General features: G+C 30.2%; 3 protein-coding genes across 4 annotated transcripts; 2 read left to right on the forward strand and 1 right to left on the reverse strand.

The window, feature by feature from the left end:
- Window positions 6,871-10,399, forward strand: LOC109326099 (GDSL esterase/lipase CPRD49-like). Of its 2 annotated transcripts, none has more exons than XM_019558758.1 (6): window positions 6,871-7,107; window positions 8,510-8,587; window positions 8,793-8,933; window positions 9,059-9,135; window positions 9,235-9,387; window positions 10,001-10,399. In XM_019558758.1, exons 1-6 carry the CDS (start codon window positions 6,997-6,999, stop codon window positions 10,212-10,214), a joined length of 774 nt encoding a protein of 257 aa, XP_019414303.1. In that variant the 5' UTR covers window positions 6,871-6,996; the 3' UTR covers window positions 10,215-10,399. The 2 variants fall into 2 exon arrangements, with proteins under 2 accessions (XP_019414303.1, XP_019414304.1); XM_019558759.1 differs by having other exon boundaries at window positions 6,873-7,107; window positions 9,238-9,387.
- Window positions 11,891-12,587, forward strand: LOC109326816 (protein EARLY FLOWERING 4-like). The gene has a single exon (XM_019559663.1). The coding sequence runs from the start codon at window positions 11,955-11,957 to the stop codon at window positions 12,285-12,287; it is 333 nt and encodes a 110-aa protein (XP_019415208.1). The 5' UTR covers window positions 11,891-11,954; the 3' UTR covers window positions 12,288-12,587.
- LOC109326815 (peptidyl-prolyl cis-trans isomerase CYP19-4-like) lies at window positions 12,965-16,088 on the reverse strand. Its single transcript, XM_019559662.1, has 7 exons — window positions 15,803-16,088; window positions 15,634-15,712; window positions 14,163-14,210; window positions 14,031-14,054; window positions 13,627-13,809; window positions 13,445-13,520; window positions 12,965-13,261 (listed from the first exon to the last, which is right to left on the reverse strand). The coding sequence occupies exons 1-7, from the start codon at window positions 15,932-15,934 to the stop codon at window positions 13,108-13,110; spliced, it is 696 nt and encodes a 231-aa protein (XP_019415207.1). The 5' UTR covers window positions 15,935-16,088; the 3' UTR covers window positions 12,965-13,107.

Genomic DNA, 20,324 nt, shown 5'->3' on the forward strand with positions numbered 1-20,324 from the left:
CATTGTCTGCGGGAATTTCATTAGAGACCAAATAGTTCATACTTGTCCCTTGCCTCAGAGTGCATAAATCCAATCTAAGTTTGTCCAATTCATTAAGCACTTTCAATTCGACTTTGAACAATGACCATAAACTGCCATGAACAAAAACTAATATTTTTATATTATTTTATGAAATTTAATTAGGTGTGTAAATAGGGAAATGAACATTTTGAGACAGAAAATTCCTTTTGATTAATTCTAGAATACCTTATATACTTTAGTGCATGTGAAATTGAAGGAGAATAAAAGTTGTTTGTTTCTAGCAAGAAACTATAGTGTCATTGCATGCTTCAAGGAGATTGGTGCATGATAAGAGACACCATTAGAGTCATTATTACTAAAACCACTAACAGTGCAATTCGAGTAATCATGAATAATTTGAAAATTGTGCATCAACTACAATAAAAATGAAGTTTTCATAAGTTATCATAAGTAGGTCAAATTTTATGTAGAACTATTTAGGAAAAATACTATATTAACACACTTATTTATGTGTTATCTTTGATATACTCTCTATTATAATGTGGTACCCATAAAATAGAAAGACTTATATGACTCATAAGATCTACGCGAGTCTCACATGAATTCTACAATATAATAAAGATTATGCTATATAAAAATGGAGATCACTTGTCACATTTGGTGACCTCATTTATGTCTTCATCTAATTAAAGTGTAACATTTGATTAAAAATAAAAGTTATAAAATATAAATTAATATATTTATATTACTTGTTTTAATTTGATTGATTAGAGATATAAGAACATGATTTTTTTTTGGACATATAATCAAAGGATTTGTCTAAAATAAAATTACAAGAAATGGCAAAAAGGTTGATAAATAATATATGGAGTTGCACAATACTTGTTTGTTTGAGGCAATATGAGCATTATTATTGGTAAGATGGCTTTGGTTTAGTCTTAAGTTTAGTCTTATTCTGCAGCTAAAGAAGACTAGTAGTAACAGAAAACACTAGTTATTTATTATTCATTTGTATTACTTTTACTCATCAATAATAATACATAAATAATTCTCACACTTTTGATACATACATTACTTCTTATAGCTTTTTAGAAGTGTGAATAATGAATTAGTATATAAATGGAGTGACTAGTGAATTAGAAGTGTCACTAGCTTGCCTTCGTCATCATCAATGTTGTTTAGAAACAGTGAGAGGATATATAAACATAGGTTGAATTTTACAACCATAGAAACATATATTAAAAATAAAATTAATTTTGCTAAAATTCAGAAAATTAATATTTGATTTCTGATTAAAAATAAGTATTTAATACTCTTTTCAAATTGTAAGTGGATAATTATTTTGAATTAAATTTTTATTTTCTAATTTGACAATTATTTTAAAACTTAGAGAGGATTTGGTGCCATCATTGTACCTCATACTTACTCCCATCTTTAATGCTCCCACAATTAACTCTACCACTAGTCCTATCATCTGCCTTCTTTTTTCAAATTCTTAATAAGATAATTGTTGGGGATTACTTGTCTCAAACGGTGTCTTATTATTTGTCTCAAGTCGATCATATATTAACAAATACATAAAATAAAAAAGTTAAAAACAAAAAGTAATAAAATGAAGCACTCTGATTGGCTTAGGATATGGAGTGGAGCCACATTTGGAACATTTTATCTTCATCCCATTGTCCATGACCATTCTTCCATTTTTTTCTAGTTTTGTAAAAAATGGATTAGATTGATCATTTTGGTTATGAATTAAGTACTTGATTTATTTGAGTTGTTCATTTAATTGGCCTTATCTCAAAATGGAAATAAGCAAGTTTAATTGGGTGAATTTAAGTTTAAAACCTAATAATAAAATAGAATTAGTAATTTGGTGAGTACAAAATGCATATTCTTTTACTTTTCTAGATAACCAAAATACAACCATAATGTACTTATATCATTTATGGCTTCAATATTGCTTTCTGACAAAATAATGTTGAATATATTTGGTAGATGGTTGAACTATTTAAACATAATCTTATAGGTTTCTTTTGACAAAGATGCCACAGTTTGGTTATTTTTCTATGAGTTGTTGAGTCTGTTGTTGGTTCATTAGTTTTATTATCTACTTCATCATTTATATTAAATGATATATACAATGATTCCTATTATTTTTCTAAGCATTCTCATGTTTCATTTTCATCATAGGTAATAAGATCCATGTTGATGTATGTCCTTTGATTTTTTTGATTGTATAACTTGTAGGTTTTTTATTCATTATTGTATCTTAGAAAGAAACACAAATTAAACAACATATATATTTTATTACCAGAAAGGTTTTCAAACTATAACAACTTGGTCCTTCATCATATACCTTAAATAATTTTGAACTTATCACAAATACTATATTTATTTTTTCAATATACAATCTCACTATTCATCAGAATAATAATGCTTTATATATCTGGAAAGAAAAGTGTTACTTACACAATTTACATGTGAATAAACAATTCATTGAGTATTTAATGTTAATCTTAAATGCTTTAGTTTTGTTTGGTGAACCTACTTCCACCGCCTGTATTTCACTTTCAAAATAATTCTTCACTTATAAGAGAGTGTTGAATATTTATTTTTCAATAAAGTTATTATAAGAGGAGTAAATGGTGAAAAATAAGAATAAAGTTTTAAAAGATAAAATAAAAAACCTGATATTATCTTTATAAATTTTAACAAAATTCATTACATTTTTTTAAATATGTGTTTCTTTTGTTTTTAAATCTTTATTTTGAAATTGAGGAAGTAGTATTTAATCATTCATTTCTAACTCCCCTAACTTTCTCTTAGTGACAGATCCACTTGTGTCCATTAAATAAAGTAAGTTACAGTACAATAAGGCGGTTCATTAACTCTCCTACATTATTCACTTTGTATATTTGGTTTGAATTGTTCCACGTACTAATAGCTTGGATTTTTTAATATTATCATCACATTGTTTATTTTTATCAGTTATTATTAGGTTGTAATATTTATGTGTATATATATTATCTATCATTTATTTGTATTATTTTTTTAAAGAGTATTATTTTTTTAAAGAGTCAATATGATTTAAAATAAATGATAAATAATGATAATATATAAAAATTTTACGTATACGTTATTTTCTCTTATTATTAATCTTTAAATATAAAATTATACTTATAAATATCGAATATAATGATGGTTGACATGATGTCCTTTTTAATTACGAGAAAAAGATTTATACAAGAGTTTTTTATACTATCATTATATTATTTACCATTTATTTTCAATCATAATTAACTTATCAAAAATAATAATCCAAATAAATACTAAAAGATATACATCTTTATATTATTAATGCATAGATTTAACCTTCTATAATTAAATGCATTGTTATATTCATTTTACTTTTAACTTTTATTCATTCATGATGAATCATCATTGCTGATTTTTTTTACGGAAGGGATAAATATAACATTTTATGTTCTTCATTATGTAAAATCCCTGTTTGGTTAGAATTATTTTTCAAGATAAATATTCATTTTTAACATAAAGAGTTTTAGTTAGCCTTATTGAGAAAATCATTTCTCCATCTCCACAATAATTTTATCGGTGGAAAGGAGAATCACAAAATATATTATCTTTCTAACGTAGTTTTCATGGTGGCTAGGTTTCATGCATTCAATTTTGTGTTTCTTGTGTCACAATAAAATGTCCTACTAAACCTATTTATAATAGTATTGGTCTTCAACATCTTCAATGGTCGTGCATGTGCCTTTGTTCATCCACCGTTTTCTATGCACATGCGAATCATATCATATTTTTTAGCTATTCTTAGTGTGTAACCATATAGCTTTATGTAATGTTCATAGTCCTATTAAAAATTCTACTCTAATATTGTTGGACTAGACCGGGGAGCCTCCAACCACTGGGGAGTTCCATTGTTACATGTATATGGGAAGAGTCACAAGTGAGACAACACGTCTTGAACCAAAACTTTAAGGTATTAGTTTCATGGGTCTTTCCTACTTATAAAGTCTTTCACTCTTCCTTGCATATCTAATATGAGACTTCACACTTGAATAAACCTAACAAATATCATATATATATATATATATATATATAAGAGGTATCTAGCAATACATCAATATTATATAAGTGATAATCATGTTTTTCATTTGGACATAATCTTTAGTGTAGTCCCTTTGTGGGAACATTTTTGCTTGAAAAATATTGCATGAAAAATATGTCACCTTTGGATAGCTCAATCTTGGTTTCTTGATCAATGAATAGACTTGTTCAAAAAATCTTATCAAAATTACATATTAACATACTCGAGTACGATCATGCATTTTATGGTCTCATTCAATCGATAGACCTAAAGATCTACCTCATTCTATAGAGTATGTAACAAATCTCATACACATCACTCTTATCAAAGAACAACTTTTGTAATTACTCAATTATAAAGGAAGTTTGATTAGGTTAAAAGATACAACTCCTCATATTAGGAACCATTGCAACTTTAAGTCTAGACATGCATCATTATTATTATTGGATTACTTATTATGACATTCACATAATGACTCACAACATTTTTAGAAGATTTTTTATGATGATGATCCAAAATATGGTATTTTCCTTCATTTCTTAGTTTATTGTTAGAATCCAAACTAGATTTGTTAGAATTAATAGTGTTTAATTTTTTGAATTAGTTTTTAGGTATTTTATTAATAAAAATAACTATTTGTCTTAATCGGAGGAGTTACAAAGCTATAGTTTAAAATAAAATATCAATTGAGGCAATTGAAAAGGCTATCAAGGTACATTCGAAGATGCATAGGAATCAAAGTGATGTGTCTAGTCACAAGAAATTTCATTTTATAAAAGACTTGTGGCTAGGCACCAAATTAGTGTACCTAGACACGACTAGATAATAATGATTTGCACCTAGGCACAACAGTTTTGTACAATTTTGTGCCTAGGTAGGATAAACATCTTAAACACTAGGATTCAATGTGAGATTGAGGGACAAATAGTATGGACACCCTAAGGCAGGTTCTACCTCAAAAATGGGATTTTTTTAGAGAAATATGGAGTCTTTAGTTTGCATCTCCATACCTAGATTGCTATTGTTTAGCATAAACGAGTGGTGTTTTTTTTAATTGATTGCTTGTTTGGTTAATGATATCTTGAATTTGACTAATTCTCATTAGGACTTATGGTTCTTTCTCGTATGTGGTTAATGATAATTTTGCATGAAATGTCAAATTTACTCTTCAATTTTCACTATTTTTTTTGTTTTAAATACTTCTAATATAAAAAATATCAATAAAAAAGTCATTTCAAATTATAATAAAATCTATAATTTAAAATTATAACACTTATTTTTAATTAATGATAAAATAAAATTTTCTCCTCTATTTTCTTTATTTTAAGGAGGTTTTTATCCTTTGGGCCATAATATATATTTCTCTTCTCATTTTCTATTCAATCAAACAAAAGAATTAGAGAAGAAAATACATCTTCATCTTCACTTTCTTTCTTCTTTTATACCAAACATTACAAAAACCTACACTATTTCTCATATTTATCTTTCCCCTCCTTATTTTCTCTCGTAAACCAAATAAAATCTAAATCAATACAATCCTTATTCCTTCCACTTTCTATTATTACTCGTATGATATGATATTATCGTCAATTTCCAATGAAGGGGTATTTTAATAATCCTCTAGTGTCTTGTATAATATTTAGTCTTTGGTTGTCAATTGAAAGTTATCATTGTACACACTAAAAAATAGTAACACACATAAATTTTATTCTTTATACAAAAACCGTGTTATCTCTTAATTCCTTCTGTTATACTATCATATTCATCATAAACACCCTTAAACCTATTAATCTATATAAGGAAAAAAATTATCATACTCGTATTCTATTTTATTTCTTTTTTTGTTATCTTTCCAATTTGTCTTTAAATTATATTGATCATCAAATGAACCTACAAATGTACCACTCCCTCCATTCCCTATTATTTACCTCTTAGGACATAAACACACATACTAGTGTAACAAATTAATATAACTTATTCACATAAAATTTCATATTTTTTCTTCATGTTTATCGTTTATCCTTAAAATGTACCACTCCCACCATACCCTATTGGATATTAATGCTAAAAGAATTATAAAACTAGCTATTAATGTTTTTATTTTTGAACTTTTAGAAATGGAGATGTAAATAAAAAATAATATGTGTACCCAAGGAAAAAGATAGCACAGAAAATAGAGAATAATAGTAAATTTAAATACAACAATAATAAGAAAGTGAAATTGTGAAAATTAGCCACACAAAAAAATATGTTCAAATAAGTTATGAAGTAATGTGATCTTAATCTCTAAAAAGTTTACAATCTAATATTATTTATTAAACTTCATACAAAATATCAAAGTTTTTGTTGGTTTTTTTATCTTCAACTACTATATTTAATTTTATTTTATTTATTACATGATTTTTTTTATTTTTTTTAATTATTAACAATGTCTGTAAGCCGCCTGTTAGTTTGTTTTAAAACGGACAAAATATTGAATTTTGTCTATTAAGTCAATATCGACATGCCTCACCCATATAAATTTTTGCATGTATTTGATGGTATGGGCAAAACGGGTCATCTCTACCATCAAAGTTATTCATCACTTTTTTGTTGTTGTAAGGTACTAATCTTTTTGGTACATAATTACTCCATTCAACAAACAAGTGTCACCTCTAATAATTAAACCACTAATATTTTAATTATCTTAGTCTAAGACCTTAAGAATATTTAGTATAACGTTGTTTTCCACGATTTGTGGAACCAAGGTTGTTGTTTTTGTTGTTATTTTCTTGTGTCTCTCTTTTGGTAGTTAAATACATTCACACATATCTCTCCCTCTTCACATTCTCAATATAGAGAGAGAGATACAGAGAGAGAGAGAGATGGTTGGACCCACAAGGCCTCAGTTTGTTCTGTTTGGATCCTCCATTGTTCAGATGAGTTTTAGCCATGGTGGTTGGGGTTCCATTCTTTCTGATATTTATGCTCGAAAGGTCCTTACTTTACTCATTACTTTCCCTTTTTGTTCATTTTTATTTTCTTCTTTTCTCTCTTTTTCATTCATCTTATCAACAAATTCAACCCACCCTTTTTCTTATATATATCAACTTTTCAAATCATGTCTATATGTTTTACTTTCTTGTAATATATTATATCATAACAACTAGTTGAACATTTTAAGACAATGGGTTATTATTTATTATGATCAAATTTTGGGATTTAAGACAATGTTTCATTTTGATGGAAAATTGATGTAATGAAGCAGAATGTGATGAAATGATATCAGGTTTCATTATTTTGATTCTTTAAGAATATGATGATTCTATCAAATAACCCATATAACCCTATTTTTGTTATTTCCCTTCTCAATTTGGGGTTATGGGGTGGAGTGAGATGAAACCATCTTTTTGCTCACTTCATTCTATCATCAAATATTCAAAAAGTGGTATGTTAGCTTTGTTCCATTTCACCCATCATTGGAAGCACTTGATGTTGGGCTGGATTCCCTGGGAATTTCAATTCTCACACTTTCTAATCTATATCATAATAAAAATCTCTAACTCGAGAAATTTAGTGAGGGTAAGCCTCGACGTAATGGGTTGATTGTCTTGTGACCTGGAGATATGGGTTCAAATCCCGTAAACAACCTCTTCTGTTGTGAGGGTAAGGTTGATCCCACTAGGTGGGAGCCTTGTTTACCGGGCTGCCTTTTTTTAAGAAATTTAGTAACCCTGTTCTTTTAATAATCTTATCTTAACTTTTATGTAATTGATTATGTATATTCTTCTAAACGTGTAAGTTAATTTGAACAAACCTACTTCAGTTCATGAATTTGTGGTGTTGATAAAGTTACTCTTGGAGTGTGTTGTCATCATTGACTTTCTTAGAAGCATTGCATATGGCCAAATATTTCCACATTTATGGAATTTATTTATGGAGAGTGAAGAAGAAAATAATGAAATTTACAAATCCTTTCTTGTTGTCCTCATTTGTGGTTATAGCCATGTCCCCCTCCCGATCAATCCCCTCGACTTTGTACTTTACCCTTTCTCATATTCTTTCAGGGTTTGTTTGCGAGTTGGTTTTTAAAGAGGAATGAAGGGAAAGGGAAGGTTTGAGAGCCATTTCGCAAGCGTATTTCATGGCTCTAAATCTTTTCCCTTCCCCCCATTGTTGTCCAATAGCCAACTCGCAAATAGACTCTTAAGAGATGCACTGAATATTACAAAGCCTATACGTATGCGTAAAGTAGAAATCTAAAGACCCTGTGCCCTCTTCTAAGGGAGAATGTCCTTATCTTGAATTTTTGTTCATTTTTGTTCCTATTCCTCGAGAGGAATGTTATGGAGGCTGGTTATCTAGTAAGTTTTGCTAATGCAGAAATAATGATTGTAGGCAGACATATTGCTGCGAGGGTATTATGGATGGAACACACGACGTGCCCTCCAAATCCTGAACGAAGTTTTCCCAAAGGTATTGTACCTCAAAAAACAATCACTCATATGCCGATAACTACATTGTCAAAATTAAAACGACGCTTCCGGTGCAGCTTGGATTCTTCATTTTAAGTGATTGTTGTAGCTTGTTGTTTAAAACGAGTTATCGGTTAAAAGCACATGTCTTACGTTTCAACATTATTGTGCCTGCATCATGTAATCTTCTTTATTTCACTTCTCAGGATAGTTCTGTTCAGCCTTCTCTTGTTATAGTTTATTTTGGGGGTAATGATTCCATGGGTTCTCATTCATCTGGCTTAGGCCCTCATGTGCCTCTTCCTGAATATATCGAAAACATGCAAAAGATTCTGGTTCATCTTAAGGTACTTCTGCTCTATCTTATTTTTAATTGCCGGGTTCTCTCTCAGAAAGGAGAGATATAGCTAATAATGCATTCTTTAAAGGAGAGATATTATTCATAATTTGATGTGACAATATTATCTATCAGAACCTCTCCGAAAGGACACGTGTCATTGCACTCACCTGTCCTCCTGTGAATGAGGAAAAAGTCCGTCGAAACACTAGGTAACCCGAAGATATTTTGTCTTTTACATTTTGATCTTTGTACTTGTATTTGGATAGTACATTAAGTTCTGATCATGTGATTTCTTTTCCTTTCTTAATTAGTACAATTTTTAGTGAGCTGGTAAGAACAAATGAATTATGCCAAAGCTATTCAGAAGCTTGCATAAATCTATGCAAGGAATTGGATGTCAAAGTTGTTGATCTTTTTAATGCAATACAGAAGAGAGATGGCTGGATGGAAGCTTGTTTTACGTAAGCTTCTCGACCTCTTTCCTTTATCCTTCTTCTTTCCGAATACCATAAAATGTACCACGTACTAAATTCCATGTATCTCGTATTGTGTTTGTCATAAGGGAAGTCTTGTAATAATAAGGTAAAAAATGACGAACAACATAGAACTAGGTACCGTGCACCGGAATCGGTACTGCGTACAGTATAAATATGAGTCTGCAATCATTCATAATAAATGGTTATTAACTGATACAAATCTTTGATCTTGTTAAGTGTTGAGCATATGAGTAATGAACCATTCGGCTTGGGCAGTATTAGAGCATATCTTAATTTTGGGTCACTCGGGGTGTCTAGTCCTGCAAATCTCACACTCTAGATTTCTAGTTCCATGCCTGCCGGGGTGTGCTAAGTGTTGTCGTCGGCTCGTCGCACATGGATTGATATGTTAATATGAGTAATAAACCATTTATAATGGCTTGGGCAACCTTCCCACCATGAAACTGCTCTTACATTTAGTGTTTTCATTTGTTTTCAAATCCCGGAAACAGCCTCAGCACTTGCAGGAGTAAGTCTGCATACATTTACCCTCCCTAGAACATGTTGAACTTGTTTCCATTTTTGACGAGTTTTGCAGTGATGGTGTCCATTTAGCAGCCGAGGGAAGCAAAATAGTGGTGAAGGAGATACTAAAAATACTTAAGGAAGCTGAATGGGAGCCATGCCTACACTGGAAATCAATGGCCACAGAATATGCAGAAGATTCACCATATGATCTTGTTGCTGCTGATGGAAAAACTACATTGAATCCTTCAGACTGGACTTTTCATAGGGAGGTTCAATGGGACTAGGTTGCTAGAATATATCAACTTTTTCATTTGTTTCTGATATACCACTTTTTCTTATTTCTTATGTTTTGTTTAGACATATTATTGATTGGTTATTTGGTTACTGAATTATGTAATGGTAGCTAACTAAATGGATAAAAATGCAGTGCTGCTGTCACTGAAATACATACTGATGCATTATTATTATTTTATTATTATTATTATTATTATTATTATTATTATTAAGTATGAATCTACATGGTCGAATAATGTCATAATGTTCTAAGTCATTTTTATTATTTTCCCTATGGTTTTTCTTGGTTTCTCTCTTCCTCTACGAATTGAACTAGCTTTCATTTGATAAACTTTCCTTACAAGAGTTTCTATTGGTCTCCTCCACACATATCCAAATACCGAAAGCGTGATTCTATCATTTTTTTACAACAGAGGCTACTCCAACTTTCTCTCTAATGCAATCGTTTTTAATCCAATATTGCTTAGTGTGTTCGCTTCATCCAACACAATATTCTCATCCCTACCTTTGTATCACAAATGACATTTGAAGCACTCCATCATTTTATCAAACTTGCTTGAATTTTATGGTTCACATTTTCATCAATTTCCTCATCGTTTTGCATGATTGACCTAAATACCTAGTGATTTTGTGGTATAATATTATCCTCAACTTTTACCTCTACGATAACATTTATTAGCCTTTTACTAAACTTACACTTTATATATCTCGTCTTATTTCAAGTGCATGTCTTTGTAAAATTCTTACCACAATTCTAACTTCTCAAACAAAATTATTACATATTAGTTTCTCAAAAATTACATTTGCCACAAACTTAGTCCACAATAAAAATAAAGAATAAAAAGACGTATTTAAATATGAAAACAATTACCCATATATTAGTCTCATCTAGATATTTTGTTTCAACTTGAATCTAAATATTAACATGAGTGAATTCTTCTGATTTGATAGCCATAATAATATAACTAGTAAGGTTCTTATATGCTAGGGTCCAAAATTCTCTCCTTTTGGCTTTTAATTTTGCTTGAACGTATATATTCTTCTTTGGCTGAATATGATATGAGATATTTTTGGATATTTTTATGGCAGCCATCCACAGAGGCAAAAGGGTCTATTCCTTTTGTCCACATGGCATTGCACTTTTCACTTTCGGCATTAAGATTTATACACACTCATTATATTATTCAATCATTTATTTATATTATTTTTGGAAGAATCAATAATAATTAAATATAAATGATAAATAATACATTGATAATATATAAAACTCATACAATGTACATTTTTTGTTTAGTGTTTACTATGTCCTTTCTCTCACTGCAAATATCTTTAGTCCTCATCACTTATGACTTTGCTTTTTGATTTTTTTTTTTTTAATTTTAAATATGATATTAGAATATTTACAAATGTGTAACTTAAATTATATTATATGAATCCTATAATGTTCCCATCAATCCTGCTTACTTTAATTTAAAGAACTTTTTTTTTGATACTATCAAGGGTATTTTCTCATTTTTTTGGTAAGGAATTAATCCTTTTCAGGATTCGTGGTTGTCCTTTCCAACAAATGTCGCTCTCAGGAATCGAATTTTTTACATTTTAGTCCAATTATTACTAATTAGGCTAATACATGTTAACATCCTCACACCATCTTACTATAAATACATCATTGCCCATGCCTATGTCCCTCATAGTCACAAATCACCCAACACAAAATAAATACTTTTGCAATGTCTAACCCAAAGAGTCATAAGAGCCACCACCATTACCAACCCTCCACCGCCACCGGTAACTCGGAATACGAGGCCGAGGAGGGAGATCCTAAGGTATGGGCCACTTTCAACAATAGCTTCAAGCAGGTGCAATCAGTATTGGACAGGAACAGGCACTTGATTCAGCAAGTGAATGAAAACCATCAATCTAGGATGCATGACAACATGGTAAAGAATGTTTCTTTGATTCAGGAACTCAATGGTAACATCAACAAGGTTGCTTCAATTTATTCTGATCTCAACTCGAATTTCACAGACGCGTGTCAACAGCGCAACAGACGTGACAAATGATACGAAATTACTAATCGTCATTGTAATGCTACCAAGTTTATATAACTGTATGTTGTTGTATGTTATGTATGTGTGTGCTGTTATTGAAGAATCGTGTCGATAAGGACGACGAAGGCGAAGCATTGTGTCGTTCTCTTCAACTTCTTCTGCATATTCTGAGGTGTTTATGATCTATCCATTGATGGTCATGCTAGCCTTGTAGAATAAGTTATCTGATTCTATCTTATTTTAGTTGACAGTGTCAGTGTACTAGAAAATCAATATCAATAAACTTGTCATTACAAAGTGACCAATGAGTAATGATAAATTACAAACTTATACACATCATTTTACACCTTCACAGTTTTCACTATCTGGCTATAATTAGTATAATCTTAGATTTCATACTTAAATTTCACAACTTTTGGTGATTTGAGAAATCATCACTTGTTCATGACATGGAATTAACATGTTCAAGATGTATACACCACTGCATTTGCAAATTAAGCAGGATAAAATCTGTTTGAATAGCACTCTTTTAAATTCTGTTGTTGCCGGGTAAGACAAATTTCGCGTAAAATACGGATACTTATGGCCTTTAGCCCTTCCACGTGACCGGGAGAAAGCGAAAAAAAGGTTGTATTTTACTTAATTATGATCAATTTGTAGCAGTGGAATCTGTAGCAGAGGACACAATATGAAAGTGAAAAATAGTCATGTAATATTGCAGAACATATCATTCTTGAACATGATGTCTATTTGTTAATGTTACATATGCAGCAATGTCTAGTAAAATTCTTCAACATAGTGGAGGCAAAGTTGATTTGTTCTTGAAGTAGATTCAATCTGTTAACTTCGGTGAAGTTAATTCCCCACTGTCTACTATGACAACCTTGCTTTTGGGCATGCCGCTTTCACTTCCTTCGGCTTCGATCTTATGCAAAACGTCCAGCCCGGAAAGTACCTTGCCAAACACGACGTGGTGTCCATCCAGCCTTCGATGAAACAAATAGAGGTATATGAGCTCAGGAATTAGCTCATTATAAATTATGATAAGTTGTAAACTTTGGATTTTATTCTTAGACATAACTTATTTTTTAAAGAAATTCTATATTATGAAGCATATAGATTGATTACAACATTCATTTGAAAAAACGTTGCAAGTCGTCGAAAATTACCAGCTGGTTTTTACTGTTGTAATGAAAAACTGGGAGCCATTGGTGTCTTCACCAGAATTTGCCATCGACAAGTATCCTGAAAATCATGTCGGTCCGGGGAATAGATGAAAAACTTTAAGTATATGAGCATTGTCATACTTATATTATATGGAATATGAAGTAACAAAAGCACGTGAGCGCACCTGGCCCGGTATGCTTCAGCTTGAAGTTTTCATCAGCGAACTTGTCACCATAGATTGATTCTCCACCTCGTCCATCACCGAGCGTGAAATCACCCCCCTGGACCATAAAGCTTGGTATAATCCTATGGAATGAGCTACCTTTATAGTGAAGAGATTTCCCACTTCTACCCACCCCTTTCTCTCCTGAAAGGTGTTAAATTCATTGAACTTTATGATGTATATAAAAACTCAAATGGTGTTTAATCCATAGTATTTCACACATAGGGAGTATAACTAAAGATATCGAGATTGACCTGGCAGATGCTTAGATTAAGTGAAGGAGTAAGATTATCATAAATATAAACAGTGGCTCCTATATAGTGCTAAATAAAGATCAATGAAGGGAGTAAAAGTTGATGATTTACCCGTGCAAAGCGCTCGAAAGTTTTCTGCACAAAAGGGATGTTAACATTAGTAACCAAATCCTTCACGCGAAACCAATTGCTTCCTAAATAAACAGCTTTAGCAAAGAATTACAAAACTTTAGCAAACCATACCTGCAGTTTTTGGAACTGTAGTCCCAAAAAGGCCCATGACTATGCGACCTGAAGAAAGAAACAATATTTTTTAGTGTTTCGGGTAACCTGTTTCGGTATCATAAGGTAATGACATAATATGCACTCTTTTCTTCACTCACTAAGAACTATGCACAGAACATCTAAGGCAGAAAAAGTGGGATTAAAATCCTGTTTATTGCCTTAGATGACTATATGCAGTAGTTATCTACATAAACAATAGTGGATTTGATGTAAATAATATGCAGTAATAACTATTTACATGAACAACTTGTCATAAGAAACGGGTATCTAGTGCCTACAGAATCTGAAAGGAACACATATTATTACAAGCATGTGTTAGACCTAAGCTGCAGAAGTTTGCATTAGTCATTAGACTGCACTGAAGTAGATAGACACAAAGGCAAACATCTTTAGTTCCACTTTCCATGAGGTATGATGAGCAATATTATACAACAATCAAGTCTTTATCCGACTAGGTGGAGTCGGCTACATTGATCTAACAATGTCATAATGTTCTATCATAAATCATGTTCATTGACAAAGAATTGATCTTTATGTCTTTCTTAATCATTTCGCCTATGGTTTTTCTTGATATCACTCTTCCTCTAGGAATTGGACTAGCCACCATTTGATCTACTCTCCTTACGATGGTTTTTAATGGTCTCCTCCATACATGTCCAAACCACCTAATACGCGATTCTACCATCTTTTCTACAATAGGAATGACTTCAACTTTCTCCTGAATGCATCCATTTCTAATCTTATCTTGTCTAGTGTGTCCATTCATCCAACACAATATTCTCATCTCTGCTACATGAACTCTATTCTCTTGTTGACATTGTATTGTCCAACTTTCAGTCTCATATAACATTACATGTCTTATAGTCGTGTAATAAAACTACATCTTAAACTTGAGACATATATTTTTATCACAATGACACCTGAAGCACTCTGCTATCCAACTTGCTAGAATCCTATGGTTCAAATCTCCATCAATTTCTCTATCCTCTTGTATGATTGACCCAAATACCTAAATCTAGTGACTTGTGGTATGTTGAGCAATGTTATCATACACAAAAATTGTAACATGAGTTCATAAACCTCAAAAGGACACAAATCCAAGGCAGAATCATCATATTCTATTCCATTTCAGAAACAAATAAATCCTTATTTCCCATCATACTTAAGAACAACATTGATGCATAACTTATTTATGTGTTGCACTGATCATTTCCACCAAAGAAAAAGTGCACAAAGTTTGCATAACCCTAAATAAGTTTCTCATGGCACAAATAATGCATTTAAAATTCTCTGTTATACTCCATTTGCAATTTAATATTAAATCACCATCCAAAAATAATTTCAAAAATCAAACCATATTCATAAAAAACCACACCATAAGTGAAGCAGATGAATTAAAAATTTAAACTTTATAATAATAAAGACATACCCACAAATTTTCCATTGATCTCTACATCAAAATACACCTTATGGGTCACTCCCTCCAAATCTTCTTCCAAAAGGGTACCCTACAAAAAAAATTAACATCACAGATTCAAAAGTATAAAAAAAATTTATTTTTTTAATAAGTTTTTGAGAAACATGAATTGAATACTTACAGATTGAATGTGTTGAGATTGAGAAGTTCCTTTTTCAACAATTATAAGCTGTAAAAATGTAATGACTGCACAGAGAAGGAAAAGCCATAACGAAGAAGCCAATATCAGAGTTTTAATGGTTCTAGATGCCATTTATTTATTTATTTCTGTGATGAAAATAATCTCAGAAATTGATTAATATCAATCACTTCATATAAATCTCTAGTGGATCATCATGTTATGGCTCATTGCATCATTCTCTAGAAAATGTTTTGGATCTGATTAAAACTTAATTTTTTTCGAAAGGTGAGACAAAATAATTACTATAAATAAAATTTTGGTTATGTAAGTCATTTTTTTTGTTTTTAATTTGAGTCTATAATTTTCTTTCTTTTTTTGGATATGCCTTAATAAGTATATGGTTATTTTATGTTTTTAAATTAATCTTTTTAGTTATTCACTTTTTTTCAAATAGGTTTTATAAATTGTTTTTTAATACTTTTAAGTTTAAAATTTGTTGTATGATGATACTTATTTAGGAAATATTAGAGAATCTTAGTTTATCTTTTGATTCTAAGTTCAATGACATTGAAACTATAAATTATAGTTGGAAACTAAAAGAGTTAGGAGGAAAAAATGTTGATAGAACTAAAATGAAACAAAAATAAAACATAACAAATCCAATGTTTTGTTAATTATGTTAGTTTAATCTTAAGAAACATTTAAAAAAATACTAATAGAAGTAAGGGTAGCGATACGGGTTAGTCCGATCCGGCTCTGTCCATTCCACCAAAATATGGCTTGACTTGGTCCGGCTCTTATTTCTATAAGGGCTCAAAATGTCAGGTCAACCCATAATTGATAGGGCTGGCAAGCTAATCCGTTTTTTCTTTTTAAAACACACATTTATAATCAATTTAATCACAATTTCAAAACTAAATAATCACTACGCCTCATAAATATCTTTTGAAATAAAAAATGGCAAATCAAAGTTCACAATCTCACAATAACATACTGTTTTAATTTAAAACTTGTAAGTTCTAAAGAACAAATCAACACAATCTAAACTTTTTAGAGTCCTAATTCATAATAAAGTTTCTAAGTTCTAAGTTTTAAACATTAGATATTCTGTTAGAAAAAAAATGCTTTCATTTTCCTATTATTACCACCATCAACTAAAAGCCTGAAACATATTTCTGGTCTCCTTCTTTTAATGATGGCCCATCGAGACCTAGCCCTCTGTAGCCCGTCTAAAAAACAGGCTTCAAATCGGGTTGAATATGAATTTTTAGGCTAAAATCTCTAGTGATGTCTGTTAAAAATGCCAACCCAAACGGGCTGGCTCGTCGGGTCAAGCTCATATTACCTGCCTAAACAAGAGGGAATAATTTAATAGTTTGATGTAATTGAACATGTATGAACAATCATTGGGAAATAATTTTTCCCATAATTATTATTTTTGTTTCATATCAACTTATTTGAGTAGAAAAATCAAAGAAGGGACATGTAATTGAGTAGACCAAAATTAGGAAATATAGTCAAAATCCATGTAGGACAAGATTTTATATTTTTTAAAACATCATACCATGGATTTGAACCTTATATTTGTTTATAACATGACAAATCATTGTATTATTACAATAATTGTTTATGATATAATTATAAATTTATTATATTTAATTAGAGAATTATTAGTTGAACCACTATTATATTAGTACTTTGATTGATTTAATAACAGAGATGATATTAATAAAATAGGTAGATAAAAAATAGTTTTATAAAAAACACAACTTAAGTAATTATAAGATTATTTTTAACAATAATATATATATATTATTGGACTACTTGTTGGAATAAAATAACTATAGTCAGGTTAATTTTGACACTAACCATTTATACTAATGATAATTGAATTAGTTCAACAAGTTGAGTAAATGATCATATTAGTTTTTCTGTACTACTAAGAGTATTTTCTCATTCTTTTGGGTAAGGAACTAATCATTTATAAAATATATAGCTTTCTCTCTTAACAAGTGTTACTCTTAAGAATCGAACTTGTATTTTTAATAATATTGGTGCTCTAAATAATATGGACATCAAATAGGATTATTTTTTATTGTCAAAACTTATTTAGTTATGATTTTTAAGGAGTGACTTTATTATCATTATATAGTTGGACATTATCTTTTATAGAATTTTTTATATCACCTCACCTTATTATAAATAATGTATTAATATTTTTTGAAGTGTGTGATTCTCATTTTCAATAATTATCAATCATAGGATTTGAAACCTTTTGAGAATATGTATCAATCACTTTTTAAATATTTGACCAATATGTATCATTTTTTAAATAACAATTCAAACTTTCTTATTTATTATATTTTACCTTTTATATTTATTAAATTCTTTGATAATATTGTTTAGTGTTTTACCTTATGTAGAAATGCTACAGGCACGACCAAGAATGCTCCATGAAAGTTCCTTTAGTTGAAACACAAAATTTAATTTATTTCCTATCTTCTTTTTATTATTAACTTATATACTGCCCAACCAATTTTGTTATAAATACAATTTAGATTTAAAAAATGAAATTGGAAATGAGACAAGTTAATCTCAATATCCATACGTATTAAGAAAACGACCCTAAAACAGAAATGCAATTTTTTTTAATTTTAAATATTAGACAATTTAAATTCAAAATACAAAACCATAGCTAATTTAACATTTATCAATATAGAATATTTTAAAGAAATTGAATATTCACCATTCAAATAAGAGGTTAAGATTCATGTTTACATAAAAGCAAGTCAAAATTTAAGTTAAGTCCTTATCATCTAATAAGTCATTCTAAGACAAATTCATCTATTTAAGAGATAAAGATCATTGGCATAGTAAATAAGTAGAACATATTTGTCTATAGAGAAGAAGGCAATGTTCATTAGTCTAATTACGGGTGTCAATTATGCACTAAACATATAATCTACCATTCATTTATATTATATGTATTTAAGAGTCAATAATGAATAAATGTTAATAATAAATAATATAATAACATGTAAAAAACTCTAAGAATATCATTGCATATATTTTTTTCTCTTTAACTTCAATGGACATGTTGTTAGGATCACATATAAAAACTCTCACTAGAAGAAATTAATTGTTTCTAGGATCCTTAAATCCTTCCAAACTCCTATGTTCTTCGAAATGGTGGGCGGGTTGTGGAAATAATCTGACTCCTGAGTCCAAGGGTTGATCTTAAACTATATGGGTGAGTACCTATAAAGACACACTCTAATGCTCAAGTCGGTATTAATGAAATATGTAAAGAGAACATAGGGATGCAAAGTATTAAGTGTAAACTTCTTTATGAGGGGTCTCCTCTATTTATAGAGGGTTGAACATGATATATTCCAAGGTTGATGTTGTAAGCATGTCAAACTATCATGTCTTGTCAGGTCTTCCCTACACAAGTGTGGACTGCTTTATCCATATTGGACGGTCATGATGCATCCATACTCTAGCTAGTATAGTACCTTATCCAAGGTAGGTCATTTTGTCGTTTGCACAAGCTGTCATAGTCGTATATTAGGTCTGTCATTGTTGCATGGTAAAGGGTAGCTTAGTGTTTAGACGGCGTGTTCAACTCTATTGCAGAGATTTGCACTGTTCAGGTGGTGTGAAAGTCCTGTAGCAAAGGTTTGCGACATTCAGGCGACATGTAGTCATGTAGCAGAGGTATATGGTCCTGCAACTGCTAAATAGGTTGTGTCTTGTCATTGTTGTCATTTATCTATTTAGGCCAGTTGCCCGGACGTGATCGATGACTGCATGAGTCAGATCTTATTTACATTGTATTTGGTTGTGACCTTACAAATTAGTCTGCATATGACATGTCCTAAAACCAATATGAAATACCATAATTACCTTTATTGGCCAACCATGTCCACCTGTGCTTGTGAAAATTAGTCTTAGTATTCCTTTTCAGATTTTATAATCATTTTTATCGTCAACAAACCTTTAATAATAAATATATTATTTTATTGTAAATAAAAGGATAAATGTATCTTAATAGATTATTTGTTTTTATAGCACTTCTCTTTCAAGTACTAGCAAAAATCCTTACTCATAAAGAGATATACTAATTAAGAATTAACCTCAATGAAAAAATAAACAATTATTTAAGCATCCACTTTTGGTGTTAAAATGTGTTATAAAAACATGGTCATTTTTTGAAAAGATACTGAAAGTAGAAAAAATTTCAATGCAGCCATGAGACACTTAAGAAAGTAGTGAGTGAAGTGAAAAATATCACATATGACAAGTTATAAAAATTTCTGGTTAATTAACAAGGGAGGGGAATGAGCGTTATATGATTGCAAAGAATAGGGGGAAAAAGATTATAAATTTGGAAAAGTAAAATGCATTAAAAATATAGATTAAAAAGACTTTATAAATAATAAATATATTAAAGAAAGATAAAGAATCTGGAATGAATAAAATTTAATATATCCTAAAGATGTAGAATAAGGTATTAGAAAAT

The sequence above is a fragment of the Lupinus angustifolius genome, chromosome LG14, assembly GCF_001865875.1.
Source record: "Lupinus angustifolius cultivar Tanjil chromosome LG14, LupAngTanjil_v1.0, whole genome shotgun sequence".
In the NCBI taxonomy this organism is placed as follows: Eukaryota; Viridiplantae; Streptophyta; class Magnoliopsida; order Fabales; family Fabaceae; genus Lupinus; species Lupinus angustifolius.

Excerpts from the sequence above, each read along its gene's own strand:
- LOC109326099 (XM_019558758.1), top strand. The coding sequence starts at position 6,997 with ATGGTTGGACCCACAAGGCCTCAGTTTGTTCTGTTTGGATCCTCCATT. Across the intron at positions 8,934-9,058 it reads AGATTCTGGTTCATCTTAAG|AACCTCTCCGAAAGGACACG; the intron begins GTACTTCTGCTC and ends ATTATCTATCAG. Across the intron at positions 9,136-9,234 it reads AAAGTCCGTCGAAACACTAG|TAGTACAATTTTTAGTGAGC; the intron begins GTAACCCGAAGA and ends TCCTTTCTTAAT.
- LOC109326816 (XM_019559663.1), top strand. The coding sequence starts at position 11,955 with ATGTCTAACCCAAAGAGTCATAAGAGCCACCACCATTACCAACCCTCC.
- LOC109326815 (XM_019559662.1), bottom strand. The coding sequence starts at position 15,934 with ATGGCATCTAGAACCATTAAAACTCTGATATTGGCTTCTTCGTTATGG. Across the intron at positions 14,055-14,162 it reads TACAGTTCCAAAAACTGCAG|AAAACTTTCGAGCGCTTTGC; the intron begins GTATGGTTTGCT and ends CCTTTTGTGCAG. Across the intron at positions 13,810-14,030 it reads CTTTCGAGCGCTTTGCACGG|GAGAGAAAGGGGTGGGTAGA; the intron begins GTAAATCATCAA and ends AACACCTTTCAG.